General features: G+C 43.4%; 1 protein-coding gene across 1 annotated transcript; it reads right to left on the bottom strand.

The window, feature by feature from the left end:
- Window positions 1-7,060: 7,060 nt before the first annotated feature.
- Window positions 7,061-13,435, bottom strand: LOC136051539 (homeobox protein NANOG). Its single transcript, XM_065740993.1, has 5 exons — window positions 13,302-13,435; window positions 11,260-11,466; window positions 10,621-10,889; window positions 8,066-8,155; window positions 7,061-7,714 (listed from the first exon to the last, which is right to left on the bottom strand). Exons 2-5 carry the CDS (start codon window positions 11,411-11,413, stop codon window positions 7,298-7,300), a joined length of 930 nt encoding a protein of 309 aa, XP_065597065.1. The 5' UTR covers window positions 11,414-11,466; window positions 13,302-13,435; the 3' UTR covers window positions 7,061-7,297.
- Between the last annotated feature and the right edge of the window lie 4,362 nt (window positions 13,436-17,797).

The following is a 17,797-nucleotide window of genomic DNA, read 5'->3' as shown; positions in this document are numbered from 1 at the left end:
ATACTGTGGGTGTGAGGAATTTGGGCATCTTTGAGCCAAATCTTATTCTCATCTCTCCTTTTGTTATTCATGTAAACTCCATCTGAAGGTCATCATATAACTAGAATCCATTTGGGGACCCAAATATTTGCTTGCAGGCATACCAAGACATACAGATGCTAGCACAGATGTGTATACATAGCCCTTCATTCATATGCCTTTACACATACTCAGGTGCACACTCTTTATTTGCAAATAAAGACAAATTCCCTTACTAGACTATCTGACTAGGCTGACTAGATTTTGCCCTAGATCTTCCAAACTATGGATGTCAAAACTTATGTAAGCAAGCAGAAATTATTTTTGTATTTAATGTATATATATTATACGGTTGTATATCCATAACACACAAAGACATCACTGTATGCAAAGGTGCTGGTCCAATACTTTTCAGTGACACTGAATAAGTTTTTGTCACACACCAGGTATCCATCTGATGGTTAGAACACTGGTTCTGTAAGTTCGTCACAAGTTACTCAATTGATGAAGTGTATAGCAAAGACAGATTCAACAAGTTGCTTGCAGAAAAGGTGTTGAGATGTTGAGATAAGCATCAAAATGATAAAGAAACTTTATTCTACCTTCCTTTCTCTCCTTGAGAAAACTTAAGAAGTTCATTTAATATAGCAAATAATAAAATCAATTTTCAGGTTGATCATGTATTTGTCTGCATTCTTTTTTTCCTTATAACAGGGCATCATTATTTCAAACTTAAAAGGAACAAAAAATAGCCATAGCAACCATATGCCATTGTTATTACTGATCTGAACCTGAAACTATGAACAGACACTTTTCTGTGCTATCAGTGGGTTAGCTTCGTGACTGTTGGGAAGGCCAGATATCTTAAGAATACCTTAGGAATTTTCCCTACCCAGCAATATTTAATAATAGCACCAGCCTCAGATATATATATTATATATATATAAAATAATCTCTAACTTTAATACTGTATGGGCACATTAAGTACCTCAAAATAGATATGTGTATCAAAGTATGATCAATAGTAGTGTCACACTTCCCTGAGTCACAGGTTTTCTCTAAGACTTTGATAACATTTTCTTAATGTGAAGTAGTTGTCAAGGTTTAAAAAATGAGCATATGAATGAAGGCAATTATCTGAGACCAGAGTAATAAGATGTATGGTCTTCTATTGGCAAAGCTGCTCTGTCTTCCTGTGTCATATACAGTTACTTCCTTCTACACCCATTCCCTCATGTAGCAACTCTCTGACCTTTTGGTTTTACATCTACACTGTTTACATTCTACTATAAACTAGATGAGGAAAACTAGAGCTTTTTGGAGGATCAACTTGTATCTCAGATCATTTCAGAGATCCATTTTAAAGCACAGCTCCACCACACCTATCTTACTTCTATCAAGTGCTTAAGCATGGGAAAGATTTGTTCTTGCAGCTGCTACACTAACAGAGGGATTGGGATGAATTGGGTTAGCTTAACTGAAAGCAGCATAAAGGTGGTGGTTAACATCTCAACAATAACAACAATTATCAGGGCTCTGACGTGAACTTCTAATGCCATTCCAGTAAATGCTGTTGTAGGTAAAAAAAAAAACCAAACAAAAAACAACTGAGTGACCTAGCAGCAGTTTGCTCAGCTGTATCTTTGGGTTCATGCCAGGCAAAAGTTTCAGTGCTGTGATAATTAAGACTGAGTGATTCATGTACAACCTTACTGCTAGAGACTCATGCTGTGTGCAAGCATTAAACATGAGAAATTAATCTGTGGACATGAGAGTGCTCTTCAAAACCCTGGATAACATGAAGGTTGCATGGCTATTACATGAAAGGAAATATGTTTGTTGTTGTTGTTGTTGTTGTGTTTTTGTTTTTTTTTTTAATCAACTGCCATGATTTAGGATCTTTCATCATGCCTCTTCATATGTTCAGTACTGGTTACGATGCTTTTGGCCACTGATGTCAGGCCAAGCAAGAGATACATTGCAATGTTTAATGTAAATTTCCAAAGCCCTGTTAGCTCAGCATTTGAGTCATTCAGGGTAATTAGGTGACTAAATATAACACTTACTAATGCCTGTAGGGAAGAACCTACTAAATATCAAACCTTTTATCCATGCTACAGAGACAACTGAGGCACTGAGCCCTTGCTCAAGGGCCAATCAGAAGATGTAACTTGAAAAAAAAAAAAAAAGCCAGCTGCAGAATGCATTGAAGAGGGAGAGCAAGGAATGAGGTTGCCTTACCACAATATTTGCTTGGTGTTTTGCCTGAGGGAGAGCAAAAACATGGTAAACTGAGGTATAAAGCTTTATCTACCTAGTTGGCACTACATCTAATTTGTTCAGTTTGGACAGGATTCACTGCACCACTAGAGTTACAGTGTTGACAAACGTAACACATAGTAGAAGTGCAATATAATCCCATAAGCTGTGATAAAGAACTCCATGTGAACTTCTTTCTTGATCCTAAAAAGATTTGCCAGCAAGTAAATCATATTTGTAGTGTGCAGAAATCATAGTGACACAGCATAGCTACAATCAGCAGCAGCAGTGTTATCAGAAATGTAGCACCCCCCAGAAAGCACAGCTTTTGTTGATAAGCACTTACTTTCTTTGAAGAACTACTACAAACCCTTCTGGAGAGATTAGTTGAGTCTTCACCAGTTCTGATAGTAGTGCTGCAATTACATGCACAGCTACTTTATACACTGGGGATAACTAAACACGTCAAGATAACATGTCTAGCAACATGAAAATGTCAGGTCCTGTGACTTTCCACAGCTGCCAGATGCTGATCCCTGGTCTTCCTCAGTCCATGTGCCAAAATTGCAACAGCCTTTTCATCTTCCTTCCAGCCATGCAACTACATGCTTACCAAACTCCAATGCACCCAAGGGGCTGACCAACCACAGGAATAACTGTTTCTATAAAGGAACACTCAATTTCTGCAGAACATATGGCAAATGTAGTAACAAACCATAGCATGCAGAGAAAGCCACCTCCATCCCAAAGCTATTTTAGCTAAAGGCATCAAAAACTTTCAGCTTTGTTAATATCTCTCATACTTAAACAATAATTAAGCATTGCAGATAAAGGCCAAACACAAGCATGTTAATTGTCCATTAGTGTAAGCCAAGCGACTAACAACTTCCCTGTTCCTGGAGCCCACCATGCAGCACACCTGAAATAAAAGAGGCTTAAGAACAAGATGTCCTTGAAAACAAAGTTATTTACACAGAGGCTTGCAAACAAGATGCCTGTGCTTGCAAACTTGTGCAGAAGCTTTCAAATTCCTCTCTGCTCGCTATCTGTACACTCTCATCAAGTAAGGTTTTAGTAATAAGGGTCAATTGACAACTTAAACTTATGAACTTACTGTGCAGACTTAATGGGCTAATTAATACTAACTTCTTCTCCCTGGGTGGCATAAAGTTGGAGTTAATTATACATGTGATGCATGCTACAAAAGAGGATCACACTAATTAGACTGGGAAGTCTGTAACCCCTAAGTATTCCAGCCAAAAAGGAAAGGTGGAGGGAAAATATGGCTGGGAGATATGGATAAAAAGGGGGCTGTGACCCCCAGTATTATGAGAAATCCTGGGTGGGGGCTGTCCCTGTGGATTCTCCCTTTAATAGAATAAGGAAAGCCAAAGACTGTCTTTTTGTGGGATAATTGAACAAGCTTATTTGAGCAAAATTTTCCCAACACACCTGTACCCCTGAACCTCTAGGCTAGGGCTGTGTGTGCAAAATCTCACTCCCTGTAAGCAAAGAGCATGTTCAAGATCACTCAATGAGATTGAATGCGTACAAGTCAACGGGGACAAATGACATGCATCCCAGACTCCAGAAGGAACTGGCTAATGTGGTTACCAAGCCACTCTGTATTTGAAGTCATAGCTGTCAAAGTCCCTAGTGACTGGGAAAAAGGGAAACATCACTCCCATTTATAAGAAAGGGAGAAAGTAAAATACCTAGGGAATTACAGGTGGGTGAACCTCATGTCTGTGCCTGGGAAGATCATGGAACAGATTCAAATGGAAGGCACATGTGAGATTAAGAGGTGATCTGATACAGCCATCTCAGCTTCACCATGGGCAGATTATGCCTGACCAATCTGATGACCTTTAATGGTGGAGTGATGGCATCAGTAGACAGTGGAAGAGCAACTGATGTTGCTTGCCTGGACCTGTGTAAGGCCTTTGATATGGTTCCCCACAACATCTTTATCTCTGAATTGGAGATATATTTTTTTGGATACTGGACTATTTGGTGGATAAAGAATTGTTTGGATGGTCACATCCAGAGGGTTGTAGTCAACAGCCCTATGTCCAGTTATAGGCCAGTGATGAGTGGTGCCCATCAAGGGGCAGTCTTGGTACTGATGCTCTTGATCTCTTTGACATCTCTATCAATAATGACATAAGACAGTTTGCTGATGGTACTAAATTGAGTGGTACAGTTGACACAATAGAAGGAAGGGTTGCCATTCAGAGTGACCTGGACAGGCTTGAAGAATGGGCCATGTGAGCCTAATGATGTGAAACTAGGCCAAGTACAGGTTTTTGGACTTGGGTTGGGAACTTAGGTGTACTGGTGGATGAAAAATTTGATGTTAGCTAGCAGTGTGTGTTTGAAGCCCAGAGGCCAACTGTATGGCTGTGCCAAAAGAGGAGTGGCTAGCAGGACAAGAGAGGTAACTGACCCTCCTCTACTCATCCCTCATAAAGCTCCAACTGGATATTGTGTTTGGGGGCCTCCAACACAGTAAAAATGTGGAGCATTTGGAGACAGTCCAGAGGAGGGCCACAAAGATGATCAGAGGGCTGGAGCACCTCTCCTATGAAGTCAGTCTGAAAGTGCTGGGCTTGCTCAGACTGGAGAAGGCCACAAGGAGACCTCACTACAGCTTTCCAGTAATGAAAGGGAGATTATAAACAGTAGGGAAAATGACTTTTTACATAGGTAGTGATAGGACAAGGGGGAATGGTTTTACATAAAGGAGGAAAGATTTAGATCGGATGACAGAGGAACATTTTTCATTGATAATACAGCAAGGTGCTGGAACAGATTGCCCAGAGAGATTGTGAATGTGTGAATGCCTTGTCCCTCAAGGTTATTGAGGCCAGGCTGGAAGGGGCCTTGGGCAACCTCATCTAATACTTGAACTAGTGGTTGGCAAGCCTGTCTTCAGCAGGGGAGTTGGAGCTTGATGATCCTTGGGGCCCCTTCCAACCCAAGCCATTGAACGCAAAGCTGATGAAATCCTGTCAGTCTTAAACAGTTGTTTAAAGGAAGTATATCCTTTTTTCTAGTTGCCAAGGGAAGTAGCAGAGTCACCATCCCTGGAGATGCTCAAGAAATGTGTAGATGAGGCTCTTAGGGATATGGCTTAACAGGCATGGTAGTGATAGGCTGACAGTCAGACTTCTATGATTCAACCTTTTCCAACCTTGATTCTATAGCTCTATGATTATTCCCACTTCTTCTGGGATAAAAACAGCAAGGTTGCATTCTTCCCCCTTTCTTCTCTACTGTTGGGCTAACGAAATAATGATTTCCTGATAACACTGTTCTGGTGAAAAATGCAAGCAGGAGACGCTGTTTCAGCATTAAAATAAAACTCATTTATTTTCAATTCAAGCAAGTTTATAAAAACATTCAGCAGAAGCAAAACAGTAGACAAAAAGCATATACCATGGAACATGGCCACGATCACAAAGAGAACAGCAGAGAGTGTTCATCTTCTTCATAGTAGTTCAACTGTGACAACTATGATCCTTGCACATACACTAAAATGCAGGATTACAGTATAAACTGTGCATTAGTAAAAAAATAATTATTTATGCTTTTATCATTTATCTACTCTTGCCAGCTCAAGACATTTTGTATTCTTGGACAGTGGCAGACTGTAATCTCAACACTTAAAAGATCCAGTTTTGCACAGTCAGGAGCTGACTTCCAGTAATCTCCATACTGAAAGGGATTCAGTTACTGCAAAATACAAAATCAAAACATTTAATTGCCATTTTCACTCTTTAGTTGTCTATCTAGGCTTCCCTAAACTTGTTACCTTCTCCAGAACTTGGGTACTGGCACCAGAAGAGGTAGCAGGCGTACCTTTCAGTAGCTGAATATGGAAGAGATCCAACTAAGTACTGGAGATGAGATGAAATTCTTATTAGCTTGCAATCTTAAAACTTAGATTTAGACAAGACAGGGAAACATCCTGTCCTAGCCCCTTGGATGCCAACTCCACTACTATCCAGCAGTATTTTCCTCCGTGGCATCCAGGTTTCATAGTAACTGGCCATGAAACAATCTTCAATGTAACCAAGACCTTTACCTTTGCCTACCCTCTACCCCTGAGAAAGCTGTCCATAGTATTGACACTATATTCACAAATTGCTAGTGTATCCTGATATACAGATAAGCAAACTATTTCTCAATGTTTGGAAGATGGCTAAATATAGCCACTACTCACATTTTCAGCAATGTTATTTTGGTGTACTATCTGCTGTTCATGTTGGGACAACCCAACATTTTCTCAGCAGAGAGATTAAGGAAGACAAGATCCGTTACATAGATTCAGCAGCTTTGAAAATCAAAATGTTTCCGTATGAGGTACAGACAACACTCTCTCCTCCCACTTCTCTTTTCTCCTCTTCTTGAAACTACCCTTTGTACATAGGAAGGCGGGAGGCAAAGGGTAGGCAGGTACTGACCTCTCTAGGTGGAAGGACAGGGTAACTGGGTCAAATAATTCAAAATAAGATTATATTTAGGTTTTCAGTTCAAAGAAAGAGGACCCAGATGAACTTGCTAGATGACTGAAGTCACAGCAGAAAAAGGCAAGACAGCAGGAAAGATTCTGGGGCTACAGATAGGATATTTCTGGCAGAAAAAGAGTGTTCTCCAAATTCTGGCTGCAAGACACATGGCAAAGGTCAGAGAATCCTCTGCAAAAGAGGCAGCGGAGTAAGTCTTGAACAGTAAACATGGATCTTTACCATCTCCTGACTGTGGCATTGCACATCCCCTCCATAAATGCAGTTTCACCTGTCTACACACAGAACACCTTTGCAAAGGGTTAGCTATGCACAGAGAAATGCCTTTAAAGAGAAAAGAAAACCAAAGTAGCAGGGTGCTAAACTCCAACAGTTAAAACAGGAATTGAGAAGGAGGGGAAAAAGAAAGGAATAGAAATTGGATCTCTGAATCAAGACCCTAGAAAACCCATGAGACAAAACAGGAGGAAGGGAAAGAACAATACTTAAGTCTAAGTCTCATAACCACTCTGGGTCCCCAGGGTATGCCAAGGAGTCTGGTACTGATGCCGTACAGGAGAGCTTGAGAACTGCGTGATATTATCAGAGGTGCTTTGGAAGCCATAGGTGTCTTCTGTCTGCAAGCTGTCATAATCCACATTGGTAGAGTAGCCATGATAGAAGTTCATCTGCTGACTTAATAAACCCATGGCTTGCTGGGTATTGCAGCTTGTTCCACCTTTTCCAAAGAACCCTTCATCCTCCACAGCCATGAACGGGTACAGGCCCTGCCCATTCCCATAAGTCTGGCCACTGCTGTAAGCCTGGTGTGCACTGGTTACAGCCTGAAGGTTTCTGTTGGAACCAACAGGGAAGCCCTGGTGAAATGTAGGGGTCATATCCAGATATGCAGCTTGATGAAACCCATTCTGGGAAAGACAGAGAAGTGGCCATTCATTAATTGTAAATACCACATCAACAGTACCCATTTCATTAGATGTGTCCTACCTTCCACCTCCTCCAAAATACAGTCCAATATCTGGGAGCACCATGATAGGGGAAAAAAATAAGTAGCCTCACTGGCTGCTTAGTTTTTTTTACCAATTTCAACTCAGAAATAAGTGCAAAGATACTTCAGTTGCCAGGGCAGGCTTAAAAAATAGATGTTTGTGTAAAATTAATTATGAAAAATGAAACTGGCTTAGGCATGATACACATTTCCCCACAGGAACCCTGACTAGTAGTGGTAAGGCATAGAAAGGCAAGGGCAATTGTCTCACCTGTGGTAGATACATCCCTTTATCCACCCACTGACTCTCCTTCTGGCAACGTTTAAACTTCATCCGCTGGTTCTGAAACCATGTCTTCACCTAGAAGAGGGGAAAGAACATGGAACATTAGAAAATCATTCTCATTTGAATCTTACTGTGCATCCCTGAAGTGTTTTTCTTTCTACAATTTACATCGGTTGCTCCAAAAGTAATGCCTCCTACTTATTTCCATGGAAATCATAGGCTTTTTTACTTAGACAAGGCTAGGCTGGTCTCAGACCAGGCTTTCAATGCTTTTTCCATGGTAGTCATTCATCATGCTTCATGATCAGTACACATAGCCTTATAAGTGTCTGGTGAAATCCTAAATATCTCACAAGCAAATGGCCTGCAAGTAGAGATAAATTGACAGGGAACTCTGCACACAGAACAAGACAGAAGGAAGAAGAAACTGAGCTAGGACTTCTCTACAGGGGAACAGAAACATAGAATCACAGGGGTTGGAAGGGACCTCAAGAGATCATCAAGTCCAACCTCCCTGCAAAAGCAGGTTCCCTACACCAGGTCTCACAGGTAGGCATCTAGGCAGGTCTTGAATACCTCCAGAGAAGGAGATTCCACAACCCCCCTGGTGCAGCCTGTGCCAGTGCTCCGTCACCCTCACCATAAGGAAGTTCTTGTGCACATTCGTGTGGAACCTCCTGTGCTGCAGTTTCTGTCCATTCCCCCTTGTCCTGTTCTCCACACGCTGCTGAAAAGAGTCTGGCCTCGCCACTTTGCCCCCCACACCTCAGATATTTATAAACCTGGATCAGGTCCCCTCTCAGTCTTCTTTTTTCAAGGCTAAAGAGACCCAGTTCACTTAGCCTTTCTTCATAGGGGAGATCCTCCAGGCCCTTCACCATCTTTGTGGCCCTGCGCTGGACTCTTTACAAGAGATCACTGTCTTTTTTGTACTGGGGAGTGCAGAACTGGACACAGTACTCCAGATGAGGCCTCACCAGGGCAGAGTAGAGGGGGAGGATCACCTCCCTTGACCTGCTGGCCACGCTCTTTTTAATGCATCCCAGAATGCCATTGGCCCTCTTGGCCACGAGGGCACACTGCTGGATCATGGTCAACCTGTTGTCCACCAGAACACCCAGGTCCCTCTCTACAGAGCTCCTCTCCAGCAGGTCATTCTCCAGCCTGTACTGGTGCATGCAATTATTCCTGCCTAGGTGCAAGACTCTATACTTGCTTTTGTTAAATTTAATCCGGTTTCTGACTGCTCAGCTCTCCAGCCTGTCCAGGTCTTGCTGAATGGCAGCACAGCCGACCGGTATGTCAGCCAATCCTCCCAACTTTGTATCATCAGCAAACCTGCTGAGGGTGGCCACTATCCCCTCATCAAGGTCATCGATGAAGATGTTGAGCAAGATGGGACCCAGCATGGACCCCTGGGGGACACCGCTGGTTACAGGCCTCCAACTGGACTCTGCACCGCCAACAATGACCCTCTGTGCTCTGCGCCAGTCAGCCAGTTCTCAACCCACTTCACTGTCCAACAGCTACAAAGAGCACAGTAACCCTACTGAATAGAGCAAATTCTCAGATACAGAGCATTATTTCTCAACACAGTCACCACCATTAGCTATGCATTTTCACCAGTGATAAGTAATAGCCTGCAAAGAACACTTGTTAAAATTTACACCAACTCAAGTGATCCATTGTGGCAGCACTACCCATGGCATCAATTGTGCTAACATCTATTGTTTGCTCTCCATAATCATTCACAAAGTGTGAATGAACATCAGTAGGTTCAGTAATACACCTTTATACATTTCCAAGTCAAAAGACTATTGTGCCAGATTGCCCCTCTGCTGACACATGGTAAGAAAGCGTAATGGAATACTGGGGCAGGAAGTTTCAACCTCGGCCTCTGAGGACGTGGTCCAATACAATAAAATAGGAGGTATTACTTTTGGAGCAGCCCTTGCTTCTAATACTATTCACTAATATTAAATAGGTGTGGAATCAAAGCTGGTATTACTAAGCTTACAGCTCAGGTCACTGGTGTGGTTTTTACACTCAACACATCAAAACCCCTGCCTGAAAAACATGCCAGACAAGGCAACTGCAGCAATGTTGCTTGAATGGCAGCAGCATCTCACTGCTGCGACATTTGCGCTGATTCACGAATGAGTCATCGCTCAGTCACACATGAGTAAGTGGTGGGGCAAGGACCCAAGGATCTCTGAAGATCAAGGGCGCTGCTCTGAGTAAGAAAAGCAGTAGAAATATCTGACTTTCCATTTTACCAGATTAGACATACAGAGCAGTAATTTGACTGACTGTGGGGAATTTCGAACACCTGTACATAGTGGGTGGCTAGCACTGGAACTAAATGTAAGGGGGAAACTGAGTCATGTATTTTCACACCCTCTGCTCTCTCACATAACCAATGACATAAACAATATAATGAGAAACACCCCTCCCTGGGAGTCCAAGAATAAAAAAAAGACTATGTTTGAGATGACTTTACACTTAACAATGCAATTCAGCTGCTCAGAGCAAGGTGTTACCTGCTTGTAGGTAAGCCCCAGGGCAGCTGCCAGCTCCCGGATCTGATGGGGGCTGAGGTACTTCTGGCTCTGAAACCGCTGGTGCAGGGTCTGCAGCTGCTCCTGGGAGAAGGCCGTGCGGCTCTTGGCCTTCCTTGCTCCACTCTCACCTTTTTCTTTGACCTTTTGAAAAGTGGGGTGGTGAGATGGATGGTCTGCAGTGGGGCTAGTGGCAGAGTCCGGGGTATATTGAATGTGTGTCCCAGAGCTGGAGGAAGCTGGAGAGGCATCTGAGGAGAAAAGAGAACCAACCAGAGTAAGCAGTCACTCCAGATAAAGCTTTCGACGTTCAGTTTCTGAAAAAAATTGAAGATTCTGGGCGCACCGGAGTCTGCTGCGGACACCTCAGCCAGGGTAGGCGCGAGAACGGCAAGAAGGCCGCGCCAGATCTCCCACAGCAGACAACTGGCAGCCGCTCCCAATCCCTGCCCACCGCTTAGATCCCGACAGGGCAGGTGTGGAGTCGCCTGAGTCGCCCGGACACTGCCCGGCCGTTGCACCCAGGCTGCGGGCGACTTTCGATAACAGCCGACGGGCACTGACGGAGCGCTGGGGGAGGAGAGACACGAGGGACGCAGCCACCCCGTGGAGCCCACGTACCTGGGTGACTAGGCGTCTTCTGCGCTGCGGTCAAAGAGAGGTCTGCCGCTGGAGTTTCCTCGGCGGACGCACTATCCATGCTGCCCGGGGAAGACCAGTAGTAGTGCCCGCACCTAACAGCGCTGTAGGACGGCATGGCCAGGTGGGCGCTCATGGTCGCGACGGCACCTCCCGCTGTAGCCGGCCGCGAGCTGGACGAGGACGCGCCTGCCGCACAGAGATACCCCCATTAGGCGGTGGGGGGGGCAACGCTTTATGCCCTCCCCAGACTGGCTTTGGCCAAGGGATTGTCATGACCATTGTCATGTTAAAATCAGTTGATTGGGGGGGAGTGGCTTTGGGGATATTCAGAAGGTGGGGGTGGACTAGGACAGCAAGGCCAGGTTCCCCGGTGGGGGGTCAGGTTTTTGCTGCCTGCACACCCGTCCCCCCGGCGGGGGGGAGGGGGAGGTGGGATGAAGGGCCTTGTTTTCACCTTGGGCCTAGATGGCGTGAACAAGGCCGTCCCATGCAACAAGCTAGGCTGGGCTGGGACCACCGCCCCCACATTTAACAGTCTTGCTCTACACCTACGCCTCCTCATCAGTCCCCACCCAAGAACAAAGAATGGAGGGGGAGCCCAGAGCTTCCCCCGGGACATGCGGAGGCTTTTCGTGTCTGCATTGCAGACTGTAGCCATCATTGTAAACAGATAAGCATTCCTGCTCGCAAGAGAATACAGACTGGGGCCGGCGGGGAGGGCGGCGTTTCAGATAGCGTCTGCATCGCGGGGAAGCAAGCTCAAAGAAAGACGAGCTCTCCCGGTTTTCTAAATGCTAATCCAAGGATGAGACAGACAAGTCTATCTTGGAGGAGCACGAAGAAGTGTCACTTCTCAAGCTTCTTTCCCCAAGCATTTGTCATTTCTTTTCATAGCATTTGGAGTAAGCAAGAGCTTAACGAAAAAAAAAAAAAGGTTTTGGTATGCACCAGGAAGAGATGGCAATTACCTGGTTGAGGGCAGTATAAAAGAGCCCTGCAGAACTTCAGCACTTGAAGCCAGGGACTAAAGTCTACTTGGGGAAGCTAGCCGTCCCCACCTTCCCACAACCTACACCAACGTATTACTACTACATGTAAGGAAATTAAAAAATTGCTCGGGGGTTATAAAATGTGAAAAACCACCTGGGAGATACATAAACAAGAGCATGTGGCAAATCAAGCAAATTTTCTACTTCACCTAGTGAAAGGACAGGATACAGGCTCCTTCCTGTCTAAAAAGAAACAGGGAATAGATATTGGCTGCTAATAATCTTCTAGAGGCAACAGAAATAAGTCTCCCTTGCTTCCATACATTTCTTCCTTCCTGGGTTAGTCATGGTGTGCAAACAAGCCCCGTGTATTATGTTAAGCCCCCTTTCCCCAGAGCTACTGGGTAGTGGCAGGGAGTTACTGGCCTGAAGGTGCTTTTGCAGCTTGGAGGAGCTCTCATTTTTTATGACCTTTGTTTATGGTGATTTAGTTTCTTGGAATCTGAACAGGGTCTAGGTAGAGAGATGACTGGGAATGAGGGAAAAAGTTATTATAATTGAATAAGTGAGGTAAATATGGAGGCAGAGATGGTATCTTGCCCTGAAGAAAGCAGAATAAGTTGTGGGTTCCCTGCTTTCCTTAGGCTCTTTGCTGTCTCCACAGCTTGGGGCTGGTTGCTTGCTCAGCCAATGCACATACAGAAAGGGTTTATCTGTCTAAATGTGCAAAATGTTGTGCAGCTGTTACAATAGTGGTGGCCACTGATCTGGACAATCCCTTTGCTGACAGGACTTCCCTGGTGATATGCATGCTACCTGTGAAATAGTGTCTGAGCTCATAAAATGCCAGCCTGTTCCAAAGACAGGGAAAAACACAGGATTTCAATGTCAGGGAAGTTGTGTTTGCAAACCAAAACACTTGTTTAATTGTCTCTTAGCAATGATAGCTTAAGGGGCTCCACTTGTTTGCCTCTACAGTGTGCATTAGGTGAAATAATAAATACTATTCTTATAATGTTTATTGACACAGACCTGGCTGGAGGCCATGCCACCCAATGCTGAGAGATTCCAGGATACATTCTTGCTATCCCACAAGCTGCAGACTGAGTCATCAGGGGTGACACACCTTGTAAGGACACCTGTAGAAGAAGCATTAGCATTTTACAGCCAGAATAACACCTCCTCTGCCATTAAATCCCCACTCTCCCTTGGTTTATTATTTTTTGCTATTGTTTCCCTTGCAGAGACAGACCTGCTTTGTCTTTATTTTTGTCTTTTTTTTTTGTTCCCCATAATTTTCCTATAATCTTTGCTTATCTTTTGATTTTCTCATCTCACTTGTCTATAATTCCCTTTTATTTTCACTGTTTTCTGTTCCACATGTCGCCCTCTAGTGACATCAGTTTTCTTCCTCTCCCCACCCAGACCTCTTACCAAATTATCAGACATATCTTTTGAAATGTCTTTGTGGGAGAAATACGGCTTGTGTGAGTGTATAAAATCATGTCTAGAGCTAAAGTCAGAATTTATTTATGAAAAGAAATTCAGTTATTTTCCAAAAAAATAAATGACACACATAGTAACATATTTGGAAGCTAAATCTGTAAGTCATACAGACCCAGAGAATACAGAGCCTTGCAATGGGAAGCAGGATGTAAGCATTCAAGAGGCTCCTTGAGGTGCTGGGTCTGGGATTTATGCCCCATGACACCATTAAGCTGCAAAGTGGATATACTGCCCATGAATATGTAGAGATGATATGCATTTTAAAAACACCTGCTGAGAATGACTCTGAGAGCAGATACAAATACACTCATATTCCTTTTTTTTTTTCCTTTTTTTTTTTTCCTGCTGTTTTCAGGTGGAACAGCAGCACAGTTCAGGTCAGTTTTGGTCCTATTCTTCCCAACAGATAGAAATTTATTTGTTTTTGTGTCACCTCACTTTTAATGCTGTGATCGCTCCCTGCTTTCGCAGTTATCACTTCATTGTATGCCTAATATTATGGAGCATTAGTCACTATGTAAGCATCAGCTGGGTCATTAAGCATGTGGAAATGGATTAAGTAGTCACTTGACAGAAGTATGTCCTAAGGCACCTTTTCCATAGTCCTTCCAGAGCAGATAAAGAAGCTGATATCTAAAAGCTCTCTTGTCTGAAGCACAGGTGAGATTGGACAAGGGCTGGAAAATGTTTTCATGTAGTAAGTTCCCTCGACAAGGGTTCTTACTTACATATTAGTGTAAGTAGGGTCACCACTTTCAGAGGGCTGGAGCTCAAACTTGCTCTGCATTGATACAGACAGATCAGTTTACACTTAAAGGGCTGGAGAAGAGGCAGCTGACTGTAAATTCAGCTCTGGAGCGGTATAATACCGCTGGATCAGAGTTCTATGGGTTCCTACCTCATAGCACTACGAAGCTAATTTTCATCAGCAGGTCACTGTTACACTGGTAGACGTGTTTCAAATTTCATGTAGATTAAGTGTTCTTCTATAACTGACTGCAACATGACTTATCTGTGTTTTACTGAATATTTTAAAGTGTCACTGAGAGTTCCTGTGTTGTTCATGCTCATGGTCATTGTGCTCAGTGAGCTGTAATCAGGGGACCATGGCTGAGCCTTGTTACTCCTCAGAGGTTTCCGTGGGAGCCATCACCCTTGGTCAAATATGTGCATGGTGGGGAAAAGCAGGAAGAAATCTGTTAATTGTATTCTGTTGAGCTTGTCCACCTTTTCCTGCAAGTAGGCTCCCTTGTTTCTATTTAGATTGAACTCTCTTCAGCTAACATTCTGAAAACGTCTGTTCTGCAGCCCTTGGCTCCACACAGCCTCCCCAGCGTGGCATGGTCACAGCTATTCAGTCTGGGTCGAAAATGTCATGTTTGTGGAAGGAAGGCAGCCAACAAAGAATAATAAAAATTAGACCCTCATTCATATTAAAACACAGCTTTTCTTTCTCTTCGCTTTTTAGGGGAGTAGGTCAAGAAAAGGACAAAGCTTCTCCTTTCCACTGACTGCCCTGTTGCTTAATCACCTGAGAATTACTGGATGATGTGACCCATTGTTAGCTGTGGAGAGGCAGACTTCAACAGAAGAACAGTGGCGTAAAACCTGGAGGCAGGCTGGCAGGAAGTCCGGAATGTCAAAATAAGGTGGAAAGAAAGCTAGTGAGACAACACGGATGGGCCTGTTCTTTCTTAATCAGTCCTTCTTTGCACTAATGCTTGCTACATGCAGAAATGTTGAAGTGCTGTATTTCTAAGTACTTGTCTCAGGAAGCATTCCCTATCAGCGCTTATGAACACGAATAAAGAGTGTTCTCCGTAGGGGGTACTAGGTTGTGCAGACCCAGGGTTGTGCAGACCTGAGAAACGTGTAGAGACTCTGTATTGGACAAGAACCTTCCAAATGGCCTCCCTGATCAACTTCTCCCCTCTTCATTTTGGCAACAGTGATTGTTCTAGGCCCATTTAGATATCCTGTTACTAAAAGCAAATGCACAGTGATAACTGTTCAAATGCTTGCTTGCTTAAAGTTTCTGCCGTTTCCACCACGGGTGGGGGATACATAGTCCTGTGTTTCTCATTGTACAAAGACCCTGTGTAATTTAAAACGTGTGACCCCTAAAGCTCTCCTAAAGGATGCTCTGTATCAGCCAGTTTGTGATTTTTTTTTTTCCTGAACAGATTTTAAATGAACTTTTATGAAGACCTTTTAAATGAAACTTTTAAATGAAACAGATACTACTTTTTCCCTCAGGTCTCTTTACTCTTTTTGTTGGGGACAATTTTGTACAACACACTCAGTGGGAAAAGTCTCTGCAAAATCCATAGCTACTCAGAGCCTAAAATTAGTGGGGCACTTGAGTGGTAGGATGTGTGTTGAATGTTCTCTTGGGTTTACTGTGTATTGTGGCACGTGCTTTCTTCCACATCTTTCATCTGAAGCTATTCCCATGTTTTTCACTGCTGTTAATGTGGATTACATGCCAAATGGATGACTGTAATTATGCTTGTGCTGGCCATAAATAGACACACCATCTGAGAGTCATTTTATTCCTAATATGTCTCATGAACCAATTAGCACATACTTCTCGAGCAATTAATTGTGCTCATTCTGTTACATCTGGATTTTTTAAGCCCTTCACAAGAGCGCATCACCTATAAGGCAAGTGTTTGGTTACAGGGATGACTGAAAAGGTTACTTACTTCTCTTTCAAATCTCTCACAGGTAGGGACAGGGACCTTCACATTGTCTGGTCCTTACACCCATCGATCTCCTTTCCTCCAAGACGGGCTCTTGCACACACATTAATGTGTGATTAGCAACTGTTAGAGCCTGAGGCTCCTTGGCTGACACCCGCTCTACATCTGAATAGCAACCGGTGAAACCCAGTGCTGTTCGACGGTACCTGCAAGTGGATATTGTCTGAGACTGACGGAAGAAAAAGATTTACCTGCTTTTGTCTAACAATATTTATGTGGCTGACTTGGCTGAGATGGGAAAGATAAGAGACAATAAGAACAGTGAGAGACAGTAGCTTTTTTTTTTTAATGGAATGTCTTTTATCTAGGAATTGCCCTTCAGTACGTAAAAGAAGCTTACAAACAAGATGGAAACCGACTTTTTTTACGGGGTCTGATAGAGCAAGAGGAAACAGTTTTAAACTAAAAGGAAAATTTCGATTACCTTTTAGTATGAATTTCTTTACTCACAGTGTTGTGAGACACTGGAACACGTTCCCCTGAAAAGTGGTGGATGGCCCATTCCTGGAGATGTTTAGTGCTCGGTTCAATTGGGGCCATGGGAAACGTGAACTAATGGATGGCAGTCCTGTCCACAGCAGGGGATTAGAAATGGATGAGTGTTAAGATCCCTTCCAAACTAAGCTATTCTATGCACTGAATTGAGTGGAAGTTGGAGGCTTGGAAAGGGAATATAACATTTACACTGAATCAAAGAAATCGATATGTAGAAACTTAACAGCAAACTTTTGTTACTGTTAAGTCAGGTATTAGCAGCACTGGGGATATTTCCACCATAAGTGTTTCAAAGATTACATGATCCAGAGTCCACTATGTTCCCACGGATGAATATATTCATCAATTACGTGTGAGACAATTAACATATACATGCCTGTCTGAAGTAGTGATTTATGGTTTTCAGTTTTCTATTCCATGGTCTCTTCTACCATCTTGTGTCCTTTTAGCGTCATGACAGTCCACTTGACAGCCTTATACTTCATCCAGTGGTCTTCTTTGCTAGTCCTGTAGATGAACTTCCTTCACTGTTGCCTGCTCGGTAGGAGAATGTCTATGATAAGTAATTCCTAGGTACCAAAAGTGTAACATTTGCTCACTCATCACTTGGCCCTTATTTCTGATGTCTGCTCGTCCTTGGATAGAGATAAGTTTGGCAACCTGTCTTTTAATGGCATATACTGGGGTGTTAGAAGATAAGGAGGATAGAGGGGAGTATCTTGCTGTCTGCTTGTTGCATTCCAAATTAATTGCAGAGTGAGACGA

Source organism: Cyrtonyx montezumae, unplaced genomic scaffold, assembly GCF_038088225.1.
Source record: "Cyrtonyx montezumae isolate F1298 unplaced genomic scaffold, pur_monq_1.0 scaffold_3, whole genome shotgun sequence".
Taxonomy (NCBI): domain Eukaryota; kingdom Metazoa; phylum Chordata; class Aves; order Galliformes; family Odontophoridae; genus Cyrtonyx; species Cyrtonyx montezumae.
Note: the sequence above shows the minus strand (reverse complement) of the source record. Positions and strands in the feature narration are given on the sequence as shown.

Coding starts and splice junctions, on each gene's coding strand:
- LOC136051539 (XM_065740993.1), bottom strand. CDS start 11,413: ATGAGCGCCCACCTGGCCATGCCGTCCTACAGCGCTGTTAGGTGCGGG. Junction 8,156..10,620: donor TGGGGCTTACCTACAAGCAG/GTAACACCTTGC, acceptor CCCCTCTTCTAG/GTGAAGACATGGTTTCAGAA. Junction 7,715..8,065: donor AAGGGATGTATCTACCACAG/GTGAGACAATTG, acceptor TGTCTTTCCCAG/AATGGGTTTCATCAAGCTGC.